This window comes from Anser brachyrhynchus (genome assembly GCF_964034855.1).
Source record: "Anser brachyrhynchus genome assembly, chromosome: 14".
In the NCBI taxonomy this organism is placed as follows: Eukaryota; Metazoa; Chordata; class Aves; order Anseriformes; family Anatidae; genus Anser; species Anser brachyrhynchus.
The window spans coordinates 8206437-8228567 of NC_137709.1; the positions used below are offsets into that span (position 1 = coordinate 8206437).

A 22131-nucleotide genomic window follows, 5' to 3' on the forward strand; every position below is an offset into this window, starting at 1 on the left:
ACCTTGTGTATAAACACTGATCAATGCTACTACAGAAACACATGATCAGAGATGATGCTCTCTCTGGAAATGCACTGTAACTTAGCACCATGTCTCTGCAAAACGAAGTGTGTGCCACCCGCAAGGCTAAACTGGGTTGGACTAGAGATACTAAACATTCATTTTCTTAATGAATGACAGAGATATCATCTAGGAAAAAAAAAAAAAAAAGAAACAAAGACTGAAGACTGACATCATGTTCATCTTTAGATATGTCAAAATTCCTCAAAAAGGAAGGAAATAATCTGCTGCCCACGTCAAGCACAAACAGGACAAGTCTTCCTGGGCAGGGGTGGGCGGGGAGCAGTGGAAGGAGTTTAAGGAGAGAAGGGGAGTACGAAGGGAGGAGATCTAAAAAGCTGTGATGTTAACTTCAACAGCACTGCGTACCACTGCAAAGATGACCTCTGAAGGCCAAGATTTTTGCCAAGATTTCTACAATTTGAAGTGAATACCTTAGTCCCTTGTCAAAAAGCAGTATTTAGGTGTTAATACAGAGATGTATTAAAATAAAGAGATGCTTCTGCTGGCTCCATGTTAAGGAAAGGAGACTCCCCCACCACATCCCCAGTGTCCAAAAACAGAACCACGTGGAAAACAGTCTCCACTCTCCAAGTCACTGGGGAGAACTAGCAAACCATTACTCTCTCTCTCCCAAGATAGCCTTCCTCTGCCACAATCAATTCTCATAATTGGCAATCTGAGCTTTGCCTTCCTCAGTTCATGCACACCTGATCTCACCTTATCGACGTAATTAGCTGCCTCCACTAGTTTAAGCCTTGTTGCTTCGATGTTGAAGTGATGCTTCTGAAACTGAATAAAATGAACATGTCAGGCAGCATGAAGAGAACTAGAAAGAGATGAAACGTGTTAAAACATGTCGCATTATTTTGAGAATTGGAAGGTAACTACCAGATGATGCCCAAATCCTTCCTTCACTGTACATCTCCCTGTAAACTCACCTGTACATGCAAATTCAGAATTCATCCCTGGCATCCCACTGCAGGGATGTTTTTCTAGTGGTGGCAGGAACTGAGTGGAGCAACCCAAAGTCATCAAAAATAATTAACATTTTTTAGGTAGAATGTATGGTAACATCCAGGAAGAACAAATTTGCCACACGGTAATTAATGATTTAATTTTAGCAAACAGTGTTTGATTCAAGGAATTAATGTTGCAAAATATTTAGATTTTTATTAAGCAGACTGCAAAAGCTGGGACTTTTCTCCTATCAAGGGAAGCAATAAAGTAAGGGCAGTTCACAGCTACACTGCGAGGGTGCCTACCCCAGCTTGTCTAATGAAATGGTCAACAGCATATGGCAGTTCCTGGGTATAACGTGTTTTCTCATACTTTCCCTGGCATCCTGCTGCCTTATAGAGGAGACTGAAATGGCTTCTGCATCTCTGGTTTTGTTCAGAATAAATTATAGCCCAGAGCAGTACGTGGCTTTCACTACTGGAGTTTCATGTTGTAAATTATGAATAGGATCAGCCCGACTCCTGTCTGTGCTGGAGATTAAATGATCAACGAAACACTGCGCAGTTTGCACTGTCAGTAAGTACATCTGGCATGCAGTCCAGGCTGGGCACAGGGGAGGGATTGCTGGCTTCAGTGGGTCTCTTCCAGCCCTATTCTATCACCTGGAGCCTTTGAAACACCTATTTCTATCTCTGCCAAGAGCTCAAAGCAGAGGGTAATCTTAGTTATCTTCTCTAGAGATGAAATACAGACGCACATCATTGCTAGACACCCCCAGGTGACCCAAGGCTGAAGGCAGTCTCTCCCATCCTTAACCAGGGGCAGCAAAGGGGCTCCCAAATGCCCATGAAGATTTGGGAGCATTCAGCTCTGGATCACTGGTACCTCGGGAGGCAAAAACTGACCCCCAACCCTTGTGCCAGTCATAACCTGCTGGGCAACAGTGGCTGATGGTGGCAGCAGAGGGGACAGCAGTGACAGAGACTCAGTTCTCCCCAGCTGCAGGCTGCAGGATATTTGGGATGGCAAAGTGAAGCCTCTCTGCTCCAGCTGTGGAACCCGTCCGCAACGATGCTGCAGGCGGGATGCTCGCCCCATGCCCAGTGCTCAGCTGGTGTAAAACCCATCCCTTTTCTCACCTCCGCGTAATCAGCCACAAGCAGCAGCTCCACGTACTTCATAGTCTGCAGAGTCTCCCGCCTCACCTACAGCAGTGGCAACAAAGGTTATTTCCCCAATATCCCCCAGGAGAACCTTTGCAAAACATACATATGGGCTATTTTTCACTGTTAGTTTTTCACTGGCCATTCACCCCACCCCATCAGGGACCTCGAGATGTGATTGATTTAGAGCAACCAACATCACAGGTCAGTTATAGCACACGTTGATGTGTGTGTTCTCAGCCCATCCCAGTTTGTTCATACTGCCTGCACAAATCCACGCAGGAACAGCAACAGCCTGGATTTGTCACCGTGCTCCCAGCACTCACTGAGTTCCCTGCCGGAACCACTATTTGGCAACCAGCTTGCTACAAAGTTCAGATATTCTCTCCCATTTCCCTTTCCAAACTGTGCTACTGCAGAGCAGCAGGCTCCGCAGGCTGGGAGCCAGGGGGAAATCTGGAGCATCACACAGGGACCCGGTCAGAGCCCTCCTCACCCTGAGGTGGGGTGTTTTCACCCCGGCTGTGAAGTCCCTGAGCCAGCCTTCAGCTGTGACCATGCCGTCCTGGTGGCCGCAGGCTCCTCTCTGCAGCCTCAGGTCACCCGACCTGTAGATAAAGTGCTGGTCTGGGCTGCCAGGGACAGGCTCCACGATGTAGCTGGAGTTGCTGCTCAACACGATGAGTCCTCTGTTGGAGCAGGAAGCAGAGAGACAGAAAACTAGTTACTACTGCAGGAAACTGAGCCAAATCCTTCCTCTGCTGCTGCGCTCCCAGCTGCCTTGGGGAGGCATTTATCCTTACCAGGCTGGGCAGCTCATTCAAAAGAAGGATGGGAATATTTTGAGTTCAGAAGGGGGAATTCCTGAGCTTGCATATATTAAAAACTGTTAAAATGGGCTCTGACAATCAGATGAGGGGCTATAGGAGCATGTGCTGCTGCAACAAGGACTGATTTTATTTATTTATTTAAAGTACAGCTTTTCCTTTAGTGGCAGTGGAAGTTTTTCAGCTGATCAGAGAAATTTGTCTGCAACAGAACTGGCCTAAAAAAGATGTGAAGGTTTTGTTTTGTTTTTTGTCAATGGGAAAAAAACAGTTCATTTTTGCATCCTTTTTTTTGCAGATTTTGTCTCCTTTCATTTCCCTGTCTCACAGTCTCATTGTAGGGAAGAAAAAGAAAAAAACAAACACCAATGTGGACAAGTAATGGGTGCCACCATAACCCAGATATTTTCCCATTTTGTTCCATCTCCTGAGAAGACCTATAACAATTTCTAATTAAGAATTTGTTTTTTACTTTTCTTCTTCTTTTTTTTTTTTTTGTCCTCTCACATCAAGTGCCATTTTGGCCACAACCAGGGTCTGTCCCCTAAAAGCCCCACGCCCCACCTCCTCGGGCCCGCTCTCTCCAGCTGCCCGTCCCACCCTGTGCAGCATCCCTTTGAAAAGAAAACCTGCGTCACACTGAAGAGAGCAAGCGCCTGACAAAAGGGGTCATAAAAGGGGCAATAAATAATACATGTGACTGCAAAGTGCTTTCCTTATGAACCAGGATCATATTCAAAGCACTTTCCCAGAGGCACATCTTATAAGCCTTTTTTTTCCATCCCACGGCTACTTATGGGAGCAAGCACAGCCACACAGCTTTAAGGAGAGCAGGGAGCTGTTGTTATGTTTTGTCCCACTTTTCCTCCAGTTCTTCCCAAAAACACTAAGCCATGAATCAGCTCAGAGCTTCCCCAGGTTCCCAATAATACTCGTAGAGCCCAGCAGTGTCTTAAGCTGGGATGGTCCCCTTCTCCTCCAGAGCCTCTGGTTACAGCTGCCTTCAGGTTCAGGGCCTTATCCTTCCTTCTCTCCTCTCCACAGGGCAGCCCCCAAGCAGAGGCTCCATGTGCATATGCAAAAAGCCCTGCAATGGCCCAGTTAGCTTTCTGGTATGAAACACTCAGGGCATCAAACACCCTCAGAAGATGGACTGAGGGGTGCAGGAGCTGTTACGTGCGCCCCCAGACATCTGTCTCCTCCAGCTAGAAGGGGACGAGGCAGGCTGGCAGAAGCAGAGCACACCTGTGACTACTTTTGGATGGCTTACTGCAAACCGCAGGTGGCCGCACCGCCCTGTTTATTTCCCTGGGCTCTTTGGCCTGCTGTACATCCACTTAAGATTTCTGGGGTTTGCTTTGGCAAGGGCTGCTTCCTGGCTGGGCCAGGTCCCATCAGCCCAGCTCCCAATTACTTCTTGAGAGCAGATGACCGCTAATATCAATAAAGCGCACATGGTATTTTGGAAACAAACTCGGAGCTGGTGTAAATGAACACATACAGACCGTCTTTTTCTGCCAGAGACTCCATTACTACCAAAGCCAAGGTATTAAAGGTGGAACACGCAACCCCTGCACCACCCAGGGAGAAAGCAGGGAGCGAGGCGAGGAAGCAGAGCTGACAACACTGGGGGAAGTTTGGACCTGAAGGCTGCCCCAAAACACAAAAACTGGCCGGTTGGGAGAGACTGGGAGAAGGGGCTGGATTTGGTATTAGCACAAGAGCATTGGGCTGGGACGGGGCGAGTCCTGTCCCTGTCTCTGTGAGGGACACAGCCCTGGGTCACTACTGGGAGAGGCCTCTTGCTCCAGAGGACACCTGAGCTGAAGACATTTCCCCTGACGTGCTCCCTTTAATGCCCAGAACTCGTTGCTGGGTGGCGTTTGAGAACAGGCCCGCCGGCCCGGACAGACCCTGAGGCGCGCCGTGTGGCGCCGAGCCCTGGCACTTACCGCAGGCCCCTGCACGCGCTGAGCGCCACGCTGGAGTGCTCTCTGCCCCGCACTGTCCCGTGGTAAAAGCAGTGCTCCTGCAAGGCAGAGGGCAGCAGGGTTGGCAATCCGCTTCGGGGATGGACACGCGCTGTGTTTAGGCATCGCTGAGTCCCGTTTGAGTCCCAATACTCCACTAAATGCTCTATTTCCGCTGCATGTGGTGCCTGTCTCCATTACATCCCCAAGGATGCAACTCGGATGGCCTCAGCATGAAGCAGATGTGGAGCTGACTGTAAGGGAGCTGCCCGTCGATGGCAGCTGGCCCTGGGTCAGGCCCTGGAGGACGTGCCTGGGAGGGTGACGCCATGGGCAGCGGGGAAGTCCCCGCCTGGGGGCTCCGGACGAGACAAAGGCAGCCTCTGGCAGGGACAAGGAGGCTTTGGGGTAGAAACGCCAACATACCCATCCCGGCCCTCCCCCTCACCCCGGGGCAGCACCAGTAAAGATGATCTCATGGGGATTTTATCTCTTACTTTTTACATTGCGACCAATGTGCATCTTTGTGTCTCTGCGGCGGTCAGCCAGCCAAGGGCAGTGTGAGAGCAGTAATTCATGGGGGGCTTAGCTGAAGAGCAGCCAGCTCACTTAGGCTGGTTTTCCCAAAGGCTGCGAACGTCCCCAGCACAGGGTGGCAGAATTAAAAGCAAGAGGGTGAGCAGTGGGAGGAATGGACGATTCTCCAGCACTCAGAGATTAGGGAGCAGTGCTGCTGGCTGACCTTGGCAGATAACAGAGCTCAGGCAAAAACAGGAAGGTGTTTTTACCATTATTCGGTGACGGAGATGCTTTCTCGCTGGAAAACCCCAGGCCAGAAAGCCAGACTGCCCTCCCCTTCAGCTTCCAGCTGTGGGGAGCCTGGCCTGGAAGAAAGGCTCTGGAGGATGATGCTCCCCTGCTGCTCCCTGCACACTGGGGTCTGCACTCACCGTGTGGCTCAGGGGCACGGTCTGAGCTTGTCCCGTCTGGTTGTAATGAGTCTCGGTGTAGCCTGGTGCAAAGAGGTTTCTGCAGATATTGGGGGGAAAAAAAGGGTAGGGGAGGAAGACAGTAAGAGATTTCTTTAGACCTGGATTTATTTTCCTACTTGTGCCAGAACATTTGCCTGACCTCACCACATCCAGCCACATGCAGCCCTCCCAGGAGCTCTGCACTTCTCATGTGGAGCACACCCACTTCCGAAGGGATGTGGCAAGCCATCTTCCTAAGTGCTCTTGCAAGCCATTTATTAAATTAAATTAAAACAATAAAGGAGAGGCTGTCCCTCAGTTCAATCAGGTGCTGAAATGCATTTCTAATAGCCTCAAGTGAGCAAGCTTTTATGTGAAGACTTAAAAAAATGAATAAAATAAAATATCATCATCCTCCCTTAATGGGTAAAAGTCTCTGTGCAGAATCTCCTTTCCGCTGCAAAGTTCTGCCCCAGATATACTGGAAGGAGACTGAGCACACTGAAGGCCAGCTCAGGACACGTCTTGGCACTGGAGCATGGGTGCGAGTTCATAGCTCAAATCCAGACTCTCCAGTGCTCAGATCTGAGCACAATTATAAACCAATCTGCGTCTGCATTTCAACCTCTGACCAGCAGTCGATTCACATCTTTGTTCTAGAAAACTGCTGATTCCCCAATTTGAATTTGATCATGCCATCCTCATATAGACAATATTCTCCCTGTCTTTAACCCAGGATCAGGCCAAAAGTCTATAAAAGGCGCTCCTGTGCGCTGAATAGTAAGTGTTTTGACTTGGTTCCAGAGGAAACAGCTTTCCCCTTTTTTTAAAACATCTGCATTTACTAAACAGTGATGTAAAAAAGTACAGTAAGTCAAAATCTGGGCCAAACCAAGAAGGTCACATCCTGTGTCCATCTCAGCCACAGTATAACACAGCTTTAAAACTTTTTTTTTTTAAACAATGGTCTCATTTCCAAAAAATTGGATACTAGAACGTGCCCGGTCAATCCAGCACACTCGCACAGCAGCCTTGTGCTGCTGTCCCCCCAGGAGGCACCACCCGTGCTGCAGCACGAGGATGCTGCGCGCCCCGGGCAGCGCGACACCTGCAGCACCCAGCTGCAGCTCGGCCCCTCTGCATCGCTGCTTCACATGAAGGAAAGGAGAAAAAGGTTGTTTTTTTTTTGTATGGTTTCTTCAGACTGGGTAAACGCGACCTGACAGATCAGTCTGTACGAGAAGCACAATTGAAGATTTTTTCCCCTCTTTTTTTTTTTCTTTTATATATGGCCATCAGGTCTAATGTGCCTTCAAAGCCTCTGTTTCAATAACGGACTGTGTGTTTGTGATATCAACTGAATAAATTAGTCCTGAGCCTCCAGAAAGAAGCGCCACCTCTTATCAGAGCGTATGAAAGTATGAAAGTGCTTCCCCATCCCGCATCCAAAGGGCAGGACACCCAGACAAGTAACGATGCCTTAGCGTCAACCAAACCCCTGTGCCACTGCTTTACTTGATAGCATTTGATGTCAGGAATACAACAGCTTTTATCTCCACTTTCAGAGTTCACTGTAGCCTAGAAAAGCTCATTTTGTTTCCTTCTGATGTGCTAATTCCCATCACTAGATCTTGTCAGCCATCCAGAAGGCTCAATTGCTGTTTTCCAGCTATCTCCGATCTGCAAGCCGAAGATAAGCCCAGAAGCGCCATCCCACAAAAAAAAAAAAAAAAATAAAACTCCCTTCAGCTCCATGACTGCAGTAGCTTGCTCAGCATGAGGCTGCAAGAAACAAATGTTTAATCAACAGATTGCATTAACTGGCAGGAAATTGCCTTGAGCAATGTGCTCTGGCAGGTATCTGGTCTCTGTAAGAGACTGTCATCTCGAGAGGAGACATGAAACTGATGTGAATCTGCCTGGTGCTACTGCAGCTAGAATTAGACACCAGCCCATAGATTTCCAGTAGCCGAGGCTTGCACAGCCTACTTTTTCATTCTCAAACAAGCACGCCTGTGTTTTCCTTCTGCTCCCTTATTCTTGGAAAGCATGCACTATGAATAGCTAGTTTTTTCTCTCCTTCAGCACCATAAAACTGCCCAGCACTTTGACTCTTGGTGCCCACGACTGGGATCTGCCCCTCCAGCTCCCACCCAGCCCCACGGCTGAGCCCAGCACACCAGGTTTTTTGGGCACAGGATGATGGCACGATGCACGCACTGTGTGTACTTCTCTTCCTACCAGCAGACAGAGAGGTCAGGGAGGGGGATGATGATGCTGAGCGGTCTGCCTGCATGGTTAGATATTTGTGCAGCTGCTGAGCAGTGCCATCTGATGACTTTCAATTCCCTTTCCACCAACAGACTCCTGTGCTACATCGTAGGTTTCCCACGCAAGACCCAGCTTCTTATTCTGAGCTGAAACAGCCTTGTTTTGAAGGTCTTCCCCCGCTGTAGCACAGGGGAGTCCTGGGGATATTGCAGCACTGCTGAGCAGAGCTATCGCAGAGCATTGCATGGTGTGCGGTAGGGAGGGCAGTGAGGAAAGAGGAAAAACAACAGGACATCTTGCAATACTCTCAAGGGGCTACCGCACTTCACAGCCTGTGAAAGTTCATTCCCAGCCCAGCTCACTTCCTCAGCTAGCATCAAGTTTACCACCAAAGTGTAAACAAATAGAAGAGAAACCTTCTTCACAGCTCCAAGTGCACCACTCATCAGCCCATCAGTTCTTCTTCTCCACGTGTTGTTGGATAAACAGGAGAGACCAGCGAGACACCAGTACCCCAAAGCCTTAGTAGTGGCCTTTGTCTACCATCATTTCAGGACAGTGCCACTGCCAGGCTCCCAGGGAGCTCAGCCCTGCAAATGCTGTGGGACCCGACTCACTGCTTCCATAGTAGCACAATGCTTATGTCCTTGATGGAGGAGGAGAGCACAGAAAAATACAGCATGATTTGTTCCTTTCTTTCCTGTTACATTATATAGCCCCATGGCCATCTCTGCAACAGCTTTAGACGAAGGTGCAAATGCTTGTAAGGTTTGGATGTGAAAATAACATCATGTAAAGGCTTCAGAGAGCCACACAGCTGACAGACTGCTGGCACAGCATCCTCATAAAAGGCAGCACGGGGCTGGTCATTAGAGGGGTTATCAGCAGAAAGAATCAAGTCAGAGTAAAAATGGTTTTTGGATGGGAGGGCTCTCCTTTGCTAAGCCCTGATCACAGCTGCAGCCGTGTGGGGCTGTTTGAGCACTCGGGGTGTCCTCAAGGAGCCCGCACGCCTTCCCAACAGCAACCAGCTTTCGGCAAGATCAGTCGCACCCCCAGATCCAGCTCAGGCTGCACCCGCTGGGTGGAAGAGCCGGCCCTTGGCAGGCCATGCTCCGCAGAAAGCCTCGGGACCCGGCTTCAATGCGAGCAAGGAAGCCAAATGAAGCACAAGTGGCTCAGTGCCATAACGTACAGATGGCTCGAGCCTGTTTCTGCCGATGACCGGCGTGGAGCAGCCTTGGCCGTGCTACAGGCTGTCAATGATATCATTGTTGGAAACAAAGCCCCGCTCTCCATGCTGCCACACGGAGCTGGCAGGCCGGGGCAGCGCCTCTCCGCCTTGCCACATCGACGTGGTCACGCTCTTCGCACGCCAGTCGACGGCATTCAGTGGCAGAGGGCATGGGTGTGAACCCAGGTTTCTCAGCAGGCAGCTGCCCCCAGGGGGGGACACCGCAGGGCTCCCCAAAACAGCAGGAGGAAAGCTGGGGCTGTTCTCCCACAGCCATGATTGTGTGAGGGAGTGCGAGTTGCCCAGCTGCTCTGGAGAGCCTCACCCGTGCTCTCCTGGCAAAGGGGAGCAGTTGTGTCTGCCTGTGAAACATCACTTGCTAGCAGAAGCCTCGGAGGAGCTCAGAGCCCTCCCCATCACAGGGGGAGCCATGGGAGGTGTGTGTTTTCCCCAGCCAGAAATCACCCACGGGCACTGGCAGCACCCCACCGGCACGCTGCTGCGCTCACCCATGGGAGCAAGAAGAGTTTTTTTTAATCATTCAGTCCCACCTGCAACTTTGTTTGGGTTTGTTTTACAGAGGGGCTGGTCTGCATGGACAGCTGCAATTTTTAAAATACCCGTATCTAGGAGACAAACATATTTTTTGTCCCACCCCACCACCACCACCCCCCCCCCCAAAAAAAAAAACAGTCCACAAGCCTCTTGTGAGAAACATCTACTCCCCATTTTTAAGTCTTGGGACCAAGAAAAGTGAAGCCTGCAGTCTCTGACATCTCTTTCCCTGTCCCTTTCCTCAAATCACAATAAATCTGTCCAGCCTGGCTGCCAGCATCTGGGGGTGGAGGGAACTGGTTCTCCCAAGAAAGTTTTGACATCAGATTTCCATCTACGATTTGTGGTCCCTCTCCGCTGCCTTTCAGCAGGATCCAAGTAGGGTAAGAAGGGGAATTTGACTCCTCACTTCCCAGACCCTTAAACATTCCCCAAAGTCAGAATTTATGATGAGAACCTGAGGTGACCCCATCCCAGACACCACTAAAATGGCACCCCTGACAATGCAAGCAGGCGGCCCTGCTCTCTGTATCCACCCCTAGTGGGAAATCAGGGATTTCACCTCTCTGCAAGTCTCCGGCCAAAACCCAGCACTTCATTAAATCACTGAAATCCAAAGTTTTTTTTTTTTTTCTTGGTGCCGATGAGTCTCATCCAGACAAAGCTTAGAGCTCTTAAGCTCCCTCCCTCAAGAGCCTTTGCTGATGTATCTGAGTTTGTTGTGCAAACTGCAGCAGTTGGAAAGAAAGAAACAGTTTCCCAGCTCTTGAGGTGGAACTAAACTACCTATTTCTCAAAGTCTTGGAAAACATCACAGGCTAGGTACTCTCCATCCCCTTATGATCTACATCTGTGACACTCACCACGTAAATCACGTTAGAGGACCCAAGCAAAATTTGTCACATAACCCTCCAGCTCACCAATGGGAACCATAAAACTTGCCTTGATAGGAAAAAGGAAATAAAATAAATGGGAAATTAGCTGATAATGAGTCAGGGAGCAAAAGATTTAAAGGGTTCCATTTCCTCCTCTCTTCCTCCCTGCCCCACGCAGAAATCACCGAATGTCCCAGGGGAACCAGGAGGCTGAAAAGCTGTTTTGGCTTTCCAGGTCCCACCCCTGTTTTTCTGATGACTCTGAGAGACAGCAGAGCAGGATAAACTCGATTTCCCTCCTTTATGTAACCCTTAACCCCCCATGCAGGAAGTCTATTAGACACTGATAGTGTGCAGCTCATCAGTGGAATAATCTCAGATATCCTTCCTGCTTGGGGGTGGGCAGCAACCTCCCCTCTTCCTCACTCAGCTGGGAGAAGAGGCACTGGAAATGAGAAAAAGCAGGAAACTGACACACAAGTGACATACAGATCTGTTATTGGACTGCTGAGAGCATCAAATAGGGCTGGAGTGATTGTCAGCTACCTGGATGGGGCCAGAAGGGCTTGGATGTGATACTGCTCCTTATCAGATCCAGCTGACCCAAAATAACCATCTGGATGGCTCCCAAGCTCAGGTCAGATGGGCTTTGGACTTTTTGTGCTGTCCTCAGGCCACTGCTGCACGTCTCCACCAGCCCCGCATGGGCTCTGCCCTCACCCCTGCCACCAGCATCCCCTGCGATCGCAGGTGCTGTGGGAGGGCAGCAGGCAGAACACAACTCAAGTACCCAGCCAAAACACACAGCCACGTCCCACAGCTCCCGTGGGATCCACTGCAGGCAGGGACACCCCTGGGGAAGGTGACTTCTGGGGGAGCACCCACTGCCCTTCATAGCAAGTCATCCTTCCCCGTGTCTGCTCTTCCCCACGGGAGACACGAAGAGGAGGACAGGGAGGAAAGTCTTGTAGATATTTCTCCTGCATTCAGGTGAGAAAAATTCCACGCAGGTTTCTGCTGTGCAAATATCAACTCCCCCCTTCGCTAGAAAGAAAGGGCTCACACCAGGCGGCTCTGTCACATATTCAGACCATCCCAGCATCCCCTCCACGCTTGGCTCAAAGCTGCTTTTTATTAAAAAATGTGAATGCCTTTAAAATAGTCTCTTCTGATCCAAGATTTTCAACTCAGATTCTTCCGTTCCTAAGCCCCAGCCAAATTTAGAACTGTTTTATAGGCATCTCTCCATATATTTGTTGTTTGTGCAGCTTTGAGCTTTCCAATCCTGCAGCTGCACGACATGGTTTTGGGTCACTTAAAACAAGCCTAAGTCATTTGGGGGATATACTTTTGTCGTTACTCAGAAATGTTACATGGTGTTGTGAACTCTGCTTGGAACCGTGGTGTGGTTCCGCCTTTGTATTAAATGCCTGAACAGGAAATAATGCAATATTATGTTAACAACTAATGCAATAATTGTATTAGATACATGAAGCCCAAACTCAGATGGTGCACTGAGTCTTTCAAAATACAGAATTGTGCGCAGTTCTGAAGAAATATATACAATAATGTTTCACCTCTGGATGAACACCATGTCCTTTTCATATAGGATATGAAATTACAGACTTCATGTGAACATTTCTTCCATATACTCAAAACAGCTTGTTTCATTCAAAGCTAGGTTATCCCTACCAAACCCATACAGATGATTGTATTTCCCCTACCCTTTTCCAAAGCAAGCCCATATCTTCATCACCTTCATCTCTCTTTATGGGCTGGTGAGCAGGTGGACATGTAACAAGGTTGCCTAACCCACCAGATTCCCGGAGCTTCTCTATACTGGATCAGTGAAATGACCCAGACCTCTGGGGCTCATTTGAATCCAAAAAGCCCCAAGCACCTTCCTTGCTGTTTTTACACCCACTGCCAAGGGAACTCAAAGCAGAGCAGCTAGCCCTTCAGGTGGCTCCAAAGGGACACTCCCAAATGGGGAACCACCACCTTCTCTCACATTGCCTGGGTGCCTGACAAACCCCCCAGAGAAGAAGCCCCGATCTGTCGCCACTCAGCACCCCAAGCCTCAGCTGTGCTGAGCTGCTGGACACCGGGAGCTACCCCAGGCTGGGCTCTGCGCGCTGTAGCAAGGAGAAGCAGTTTTCCTCCCCTTCTCGTACAAGCGTTCTGTGGATGCTGTTGTTATCAGGGCTCCCATACACTTCATGCTCTTCTGGCTGCCTCATCATTTCTCTCTCAGTCTGAGTCTCTCTAAACTACTTTTGCACCTCTGCAAGTCTGAGAAGCGGTGGCTCTCCAGAGCCTCTCCTAATCACATTCACAGACTTGCACTTTGGGATGGTGCCATCACCTCTCCTGCATGAGGACTTGAGGCCTGGCAAGTCTCCCATGTGAAGTGCTGTTATCAATAAATCACTCGCATTTTCCACAATAAAAAAAATAAATAAATAAAACCAAAAACTCCAAGCCACTCGCCGTATTTCAGCAGTCCTTGTAAGGGGATTTACCCTGCAGTGGAACTGTGTGTGCACACCAGCCTGTGTGTATACATCTCAATGAATGAAAATACATTTCAGGAAATAAGCACAATAGAAGCCCTCTATTATTATCATGGTGTTTACCAACACCAGTAACGTGTTTGCCTGCGCTGGAAATAGCGCGGCTCCGCTCCCACGAGGCACCTGGAGTTAGGTCACCACACTCCACACAGACTGGTTCCGCAAGGCTCCTTGCTTCTGCCAGGAGTGAATTCGCTTCTGCATGGTTATTGCTGAATATTTTAGACCTGACTGCCCTTTCCCTGGGAAGACCACCCCCAGCAGCTCCAGCACGTCACCTCCAGGTCCAGCTCAGAGACCACCCCTGATGAAACTGCCATCAGCACCAGCTATTTTTCCTGCGTTAGACAGGACCAAGTTGGCAGAGCTCACGCTGCCTGGTCTCTTCTATCCCTTCTCTATTTTCCCAGCTGAGAGACGCCAAAACACAGAATTTATGGCTGGTTCTGTTTAGCTCCACACAGGTGCACGACTGACTGGGAGATGCGTCCAGGTTTTGCTGCTCTGAACCCCCCAGCAGTTTCTGTAGTCTATTACAGAAAGCACCTCGTAGGATGTACGCTCCTCTCATCAGCCATCAGGCTTCAGTCTCTACTGCATACATTGCCAAAAAAAATCTGGTTTTCCTCCAAGTCACCCCGAATATTATTTAGATTTATGCACTGCCATCAGAACTAGTAAGATCTTCTGACATTTCGCCATTCCAGGGGAGAAACTGAGCCCTGAGCTCTGTGATTGGCATGTCCATACATTACATTTGAAATACTGCCAGAGTTACTATTCCAAGGCTATTATTCCCTCTACTGGTTCTAGCCGACATCCATTTGGTAGTGTTTCCATAGATAAATCTTCAGACCAATTTAAAAATAAAACACCAACAGTGCAAGTGTACTGCTTGGCAGAAGAACCTTATTGCAGCTAGATTTCCAGCTGCTTTTTTACCACTGGAAGCTAATCCACGCACTGGGCAAAGCCTGTGGAGCAAGCCTCAAGCCAAGAATCTTTCTACCTCCCTTTGTCTCCTGCAGTTTCAGCTGAATTCAATACACATCATGCCCTATGCTATCACACGGCATTGCTGGATCATGCCTGAGAAGAGGCTGCATTTCAGTTAATGCAAAAGCATTTTTTCAGTCTATTTTAGCATGAAGGTCACTAATGGAATAGAAACTGTCAGATCATTTCTCCTAGGAACCAGGGAGCAGCATCTCTTCTGATCACAGCAAATGAAATCCTCATTACCGTCACACTGACTCTAAAGCAGGGAGCCATTTGGTAAATAGCGAGCTTTGCATCAGCAACATTTTCTGGTTAAAGTAAGAATTATGATGCAAAAACAGCTTTACAGGCTGCAGGCCAGGTCACTACCTGCTTTTTGCTGACAAAGCTCTGTTGCAGTCAGGGCTGCCTGGCTGATTAACATCAGTGGGTCTCAGACCTGGAATAACCTTGAAATCCCGAAAAGGACTTCCTCATCCTGTCTTTATCAAAACCCTGTTAAGTCAGTGGAGGTTTTCCTGTTGACTTCACCATAATCCTTATACATTATTTTAGTGAGCACACAGGTCAGAATGCAACACTCAAACACACTTACCCATTTTTCTCTAACTCCAAGACAAGCTCCTGGCCTTCTGCCTCTATCTTAACTTCGGCTCGGAATGGATGCTGCGTGCAAAAGAGACGGTGCCTGTTACTCAAATCGTCACTGCAAACATATCCACACACAGCACGTGCAGAGGTATGGCTCCAGGGGTGCACTGAGCCCCTTTGTGTGTGCACCACGGTCAGGACCATGTGATGGGACACCCCAACTCGCCCCAGAGGTTTACACATCAAACAGAGGAGCTAGCTAACCAAAGCTTCCTTTGTTGTCACAGCAGAAAAAGGCATTTTTAGAAGCCTATTTCAGCACAAGAGGAAGCATGCCTCTTTCAGAGATTTTCACAAAATCCCTTTACTCCCAGAAAATGTCAGTAAGATGCAGGCTACAGGATCCCTTAGACGTCTTCAGGCCCTCGCTGTTTCGGGGACGGTATTTCACAGCTGCTCCCATATTAGTCCCAGGCTGCAGAGGGACTGGAAACCATGACAGCAGCTTTCTGGTGTGTTCAGGCACGCCAGCCACAGCCCTGGTTTGCAATCTGCATATAGCTCGGCTCCAAGTGAGGACGCAGGACAGCTGGCTGTGTTAATGCTGCTATTAGTGTTAATGGAAAGGGTCCCAATTTCTTAGTACAATGGCCAATGTATGACAAAAATCACCATTGAAAAAAATCATTCAAGGATAGAATACACTTCCCAGGGGCCCAACTAAATGGCCTCTGGAGATCTCTAGGGTTTTACCTCCCTCTCAAAGCAGAACCACTGGCTGAAGGCAGGTTTCTGGATCTGAGTGATTTCACATAAAGGAAATGGATGAATAAACTCCTCAGAAGAGAAATAACCCATCTGATAAAAGACTTCTCTATTCAGCTGAAACCACACCCCAAAAATATCCTGAAAACTGGTGAGAGATAATCAACGATATTATTTCCTTATTCAGTGTTAGTGGGGATTTTGCAGAAGAGACCAACTGAAAGCATGACTTATTTAATGGGATGCTCTGTTAAAAGGCTTGTCAGCCAGAGGCATGCTTGGGTGTCACTTCATTGATTCCAGGTTCAATTACAAGCTCCTCTTAAATCAGCTCCTGCTTATATTTGGAGTTTTGTTCATCTGTCCTTTGTTTTTCAGGGCATTGTATCAGGCTCACACAGGTGATGCAGAAGAAGTAAATACATTCAATCCATACAACAATGGCTAATTCCAAGGGGCTGAGCTTTGGTTTACTGACTTACAGGTGCTCAGTATGACCCAGGGTGGGTCTGTTATTTTGCTAACGTGTAAGCAAGAGAGGCTGCCTTGCCCGTAGCTAGGGGGTCTAAGGGTCTCTATTACTGTAATTACTCAAAGGTTGTGCAAACATTGTTATTACTATTAATGCTTTCCCTTCTTCTTCAATAAATATACTACTTCAGAGTGCATTGATTGCCGTGTAACTGAAACATCCCAGCTGTACATAAGCTTTGCTAACACTCATTTGGGAGCCAACAGGAATTTGCCTGAAACAAACCGAGTGAGACCCCTGAGACACAGCAAATTTATGTAAGGGCAAATGCTGTCCAGATGTATTCATATTGCTATCAATAACAGAGAGAAACAAAACTTCCAAGGCTATGTTGCAAGAACATTTTTAAGAGAATTAAGAGCATGAGAAAGTCATTGTAGCTTTTTCTTATATAAAGTTTTGGAAATTCCCATTATATGGTGAGGACAAAGCCCAGAATAACAACGCTTATGGAGAGACACCATAATTTTTCTTTAGAATAATGCTGTAGCTTCCCTTTTCCTGGTTCACCATTTAAACATCACTTGGATTTTCCTTTCCCACTTCATTATGCAACTGATAACTTCTTGAGAGCAACAACACAGATGCTGGGAAATGGAACTGTGGTTTGCGGTTGATTTCAAGTCTGGCATCCCAGCAGTTCCCAAAACTGCTGCAGACCACTGACACGCCGCTGAATTGTCATGTGTACGAGGAGAGGAGCAAGCTCTGCACTGACACAAACGGTGCGCAAGGCACAGGCTGCCAGAGGAGCTGCGGATGCTCCATCCCTGGAGGTGCTCGAGGCCAGGTGGGATGAGGATGGGGGCAACCTGGGCTGGAGGGAGGTGTCTCTGCTCATTTCAGGGGGCTGGAACTGGGTGGGCATTAAGGTCCCTTCCTACCCAAGCCATCCTGTGATTCTCAGACCTGCACCTGAGCAGGGTGCGGGGCTTTGTGTTTGCACTCACGCACCCCCCAGCCGCGCTTCTGCTCCCCGCAGCCCCCCCGCAGCTCGGCCGGCAGGACCGAAGCGGGGCTCGCCCTGCCCTCGGCGTTAGTCCCCCCCTGCCGAAACCCCCGGGGGTGTCGGCAAAGCAGGCACGAGCCGGCTCTCAGCCACCCACCTTCTCGCCGCCGGGGCTCCCCGGCGCTTCCCAGCGCGGCACCACCACCACGGGCTGCGGCTCCGAGCCGGCGGCCACCTCTCCTCCTGGGGAAAAACGAGGCGAGCAGCTCACCAGCCCGGCCCCCGAGTCAAAAAACGCGAAACTGGGCCGGGGGGAGCCGGAGGAGACCCCCTCCATCCCATCCCACCCCATCCCACCCCACGCCGTGCCATCCTCCCCATCCCATCCCACCCCACCCCACCCTATGCCATCGTCCCCATCCCACCCCACCCTCCCCAGGGCTCAGGCAGCCAGATGCACTTGTCCCCCCCCCACACCCGGTCCCCCCCGCACTCACGGCGCGGTGGCCGCAGCAGCAGCGAGAGGGCGATGCCGCAGAGCAGCCCCCGGCCCCGCATGGCTCCGGGCAGGAGCGGCTCCGCCGCCGCCCCGCGTATAAAAGCTGCCGGCGCAGCTTTCCCCTCCCACCCCCCGGCCCTACAGCCGGCCCTACAGCCCCCTGCCCTGGGGGGTGGGGGTGCTGCCGGGTGTCTCCTCCTCCTCCCCTTCCTCCAGCCCGGCTCCGGGATGCGTCTCGGGTACCGGGGGGGGGAGCCCTGGGGTCCCCCGCCGCCAGGCGCTGTGCCAGCACAGAAAGCTGTCGGGCCTCAAAAGAGGAGAGACCCGCTGCGTTAAGCAGGCAAATAGGTTTTAAGCTCCTGGAGGAGCTGTGCTCTGGCGCTGTTGGTGTATTTATTGTATTTATAGGTAACCCAGCCAGCCCCTTCGCGGCTGAACCCGTGTCCCCAGAGGCATCCTAAATCCCTTCTCTCCAGGGCAATGCCGTTGCCACTGGGCGGCTGAAGGGATGCAGGCTGTGATTTATGCTGGCCAAAAGCAAAATCAACTTCATTGCCTCCCTCCCCTTAAGGCAGATGGAGGGACTGGGGGTGAGGAAGGGCTTGGGAGCACCCACAGCTCCCGGGCCCTGTGCTGCCCTTCGGGGATAGCCACTCACTGGTGTGAGGCTCCCAAAGGGGTGTCCCTGTCTTCTCCTGCACCCTTCAGGGCTGCCCCATGGGCTGTGTGCTCCATGCACCATCTCTTTGGGATCTCAGCATTTCAGGGGCAGGAGCCCATTTCCAGGTGACATCAGCCCAGGCTGGGACACAGGGACGGGGACGCTGGTGCGAAAGGTGCTGGCGGCCCCCAGCCCTGCCCCGAGGCAGAGCACGAGCAGGCTGACATCGCTGACATCGCTTCTGCTGAGGGGAGCGTCTGTGCAGGTGAGCCACCCGGAAAGCGGCATAAGAAATGGGGAGAAATTGCACCTGGCTATATTTCCGAGTGAATTGGTAAATCAGGCCAATAGGAAATTAACAATCCATTTAGAAAAAAGGCTGGCCAGATAGCAGTAATGCTTTTGTCTCTTGTCCAGGGGTTTTCATATGTTCTTGAAACCACTGAGCTCTCTTTTATTGAAGGTCTCTGCTTTTTCCTGCAACTGTGCCCACAGGAAATGTGCCTGTTTCTGTCTGCAGACCCCATTTTGGTTTATGGCCATCCTACATGGCCCCTCTCTCCCCTAGCACTTCACACGCTGAGCTGAGAAACCTCCTCCGTCTTGTGAAGGTCAGCATCCCCCCAGTATGGCTCTGGCAGAAGAAAGCTAGGACATCTTGGAGAGTCCTAGAGGGACTCACCAGGGTGCGTGGGCCATAAATGACCTTTTATCGGACCCACGGCCTGGTCACACATCGTCTTCACACAAATCAGGCCCTTTCTCAGAGCAAAAATCCAGGGACCAGATCAGCTCTTTCCTAAATATGTGGAGTATATTGAACGTAATATTATGAATAAGTAAATACATAACCCAAATTTAGACAGCTATTCTGCTTTCATCCATGAATTAAATTTCTCTCACCCTAAGAAGAAAAAAGAAAAAAAAAAAAAAAGAAGAACCTTTGAAGAGGAGCATATTTGTTTGCACTGAAAGATTGTCACAAATGTTACCAGTACAACAAATCTTCACAGGAACTACTCCACTTATTTCTCAAAAAGATCAGATCAAAAAAGCATGCATAGAATGAAATAAAAGGATCACTATTTGCATTATTTTAAAATGTTACAATACTTGGACCAGTAACTAGCTGTTGGTGATTTCTGTCATCATTCAAGTATCACGAAAATAAAATACGTGCAGTGTTTGCATTTGTTATATAGTGATATTTTTATCACTGGGTTTTAGTAATATGAGAATTGATATCTTAATTTATAATCACCAGAAACTCCCTCTATAAAAATACAACCACAGACTGTGCCATTGTTATAAATAGTTTAATCTATATTTATATGATATATCACTTGCATTGCTCAGACATAGTTGCATGGAAAGATTCAGGATATTCTAGCCCTATTAACAGCGCTCAGAAGCTGTAACGCTACCTGCCTCTGGCACGGGATGAGTCAGATCCTGCCCCGGACCATTTCTTCAAAAAGCTTTTGCTGAACTTAACGGGACAGAGCAAGATCAAGCTTTCGGTTATCTGGGAATTACAAAGGCTCAAGCTCATTTCCTCCAGAAACCTGATTTCCTGATTACAAGTATCAGCTGGGAATTTGGAAGTCTGTTCCTTATCTCTGACATCCCTGTGATCAAGGCAAGGATATAGCTAATAGCTGCAGCCCCCATGCAGCACCCAGAGCAAGGGGCCGTGCGTGCAGTTGTTCAGTACCTTTGGAAATCAGGTGTTTCAGTTTCCCCAGGTCAAAGCTGATGAGCATGCTTTTGCAGTGGGGTTTCTGCACTTACTCCACAGTTTAACACTATTATTGTTGGCTGGAAAGCAAAAGATGCTGATTCTCCCCTTATATCCATCGTAATTTAGGAGTAAATTAGGAGTTAACCACTTAGAAGGAAAGAGAGAGGTAGACCCACATTGGAGAGGGCCTACTAAAGAAACAGACTTATGCAGAGAATGTCTTGGACATGTATCAGACTGAAAGCTCAGTAATATTTCACTGGAACTCTCGATTCAGAAATAGGAAAAGCTGCTGAATGAACTGCTGTTGAAAGCCTTCTGCTGACACTGGAGGAAATGTTACCAAAAATCAAAGTCTCAGAAAGAGAAGATAGAAGACATTTTGTCCTGCCCAAGCTCTACATTTCAGACACTTGCACCAAAGAAAGAAATTTTATGACTTTGCCTGACTTGGGGGAAATGTGAAATCTTCTGTTTTTCAGAACATTTTTCCTCTTTCAGATCACTTGAAATGATCAAAGGAGGAAGACTGTGGATCTGTGACGGGAACTGGTGATTTACCAGCAAACGTCATTATTTCAGGCCTTAGCACTTGGGAACGTCTTTGGCAGCCCCAGACTCTTCTGTCTAGCTTTGCTTTTCCACCATGCCTGTAGGATAGCGGGAATACTTGGAAGAGCCTTAGAGCAGCTGCCCTGCCAAAGAGGGAGAAGTGCTGTAAGATGATCAGGTACCAGGCAAGGGCTTGTCCCGATGTGCTGTTAGTGAAATGCTACCAAAATGCTCCCTACGCTTTTTTTAAAGGGTGGGCCACTGCTGCTGCTTTTGCTTCATTCCTACAGCCAAGTGGACCTAATGGTACGAGGTTGTATGTGCTGACACGCTGCATCTCTTTGACTGTATTTGTATATGTAGAGCACCGTGGTCCTCTCCACACTGACTGCAAACTTCTCCAAGCTTGTGTTTTCTCTGAGAGTGAATATACAGAAGCAGTTTACACTCATGAGAAGAGGAACAGGTATAATAACATAAGGGCTTTTAATAACATCCAGTCCATAAAAAATGTTCCATAACTTTGGAGCAGAAAGTCATCTCTGCAAAAGAATAGCCAAAGGCAGTGGGCACACCAGGAAGCACTACAAAATGTCAAGACTTTTCCAAGAAGGAGGAAAACAAACTTTGGAATATCTGCATCTGATATATATATATATATATATCAATTTGAGAAGTGCACAAGGTGATTTTTAGTTTAGATTACGGTAAACAACAGAGATGGCTGGGTCCAGTGCTGTAGTTCTACAGACACAGATCCCATATAACTTATCTGGACTTCAGCTCTACCTGGAAGGACAGGAAAGATCAGCCCTACATTTTATTTCAAACTGACATACAGGATGTGTTAATCCTCAGTCTTCTCTTCATATGGATTTTGTGGTATTAAACAGAGCAGATTTCCATTGAGGGTGTAATACTATGTTTTCCTAAATGAGCAGCAAAGGTCCCATTAGCAGATGGACCTGGCACAGCAAATGCTGAATCCCTCGACCCACTGAAGCTCATGTACGTCAGCACCAGCTTCACCATTAGCACTGGGTACAACTGAGCAGATCGGAGGCACTTCCCTTTAAAAAGTGCTGGACACCCCATATGGGACAAAGTAAATGTGAATTGTCTGTGGAAGGCAACCATTCTAGATTCTGCACTAGAATATGCACTGCAATATGTCTTATATCCTATTCCGTTGTGTATAAAAAGGAAAAAAGGGAAAGAAGAAAGTTAGATCTAGAGAATAATCCCACCAACAGCTGTTTTATACCCTGAAACATACTTGTTTAGGGATTAGTATATTTGCCCACATGCATTCCTGCAGGCCAGATCAGCTTTCATTGAGAAGATAATTTAGTAACAGACACTTTCTACTATTTATAAGACTTT

The 22131-nt window shown here is 48.7% G+C and overlaps 1 protein-coding gene across 1 annotated transcript in view; it reads right to left on the bottom strand.

Annotated features, from left to right (window-relative positions):
* The window catches only part of ADAM19 (ADAM metallopeptidase domain 19), a 33983-nt gene extending 14320 nt beyond the window's left edge, over positions 1 to 19663 (bottom strand). Inside the window, exons 1-8 of the mRNA XM_080555760.1 lie at positions 17793 to 19663; positions 17453 to 17538; positions 15054 to 15124; positions 5931 to 6009; positions 4963 to 5039; positions 2680 to 2872; positions 2160 to 2225; positions 781 to 852 (exon numbers count right to left, since the gene is read on the bottom strand). Of these exons, the coding sequence (XP_080411886.1) occupies positions 781 to 852; positions 2160 to 2225; positions 2680 to 2872; positions 4963 to 5039; positions 5931 to 6009; positions 15054 to 15124; positions 17453 to 17538; positions 17793 to 17853 (705 nt within the window). The 5' untranslated portion in view covers positions 17854 to 19663. The remainder of the gene's footprint in view (positions 1 to 780; positions 853 to 2159; positions 2226 to 2679; positions 2873 to 4962; positions 5040 to 5930; positions 6010 to 15053; positions 15125 to 17452; positions 17539 to 17792) is intronic.
* Between the last annotated feature and the right edge of the window lie 2468 nt (positions 19664 to 22131).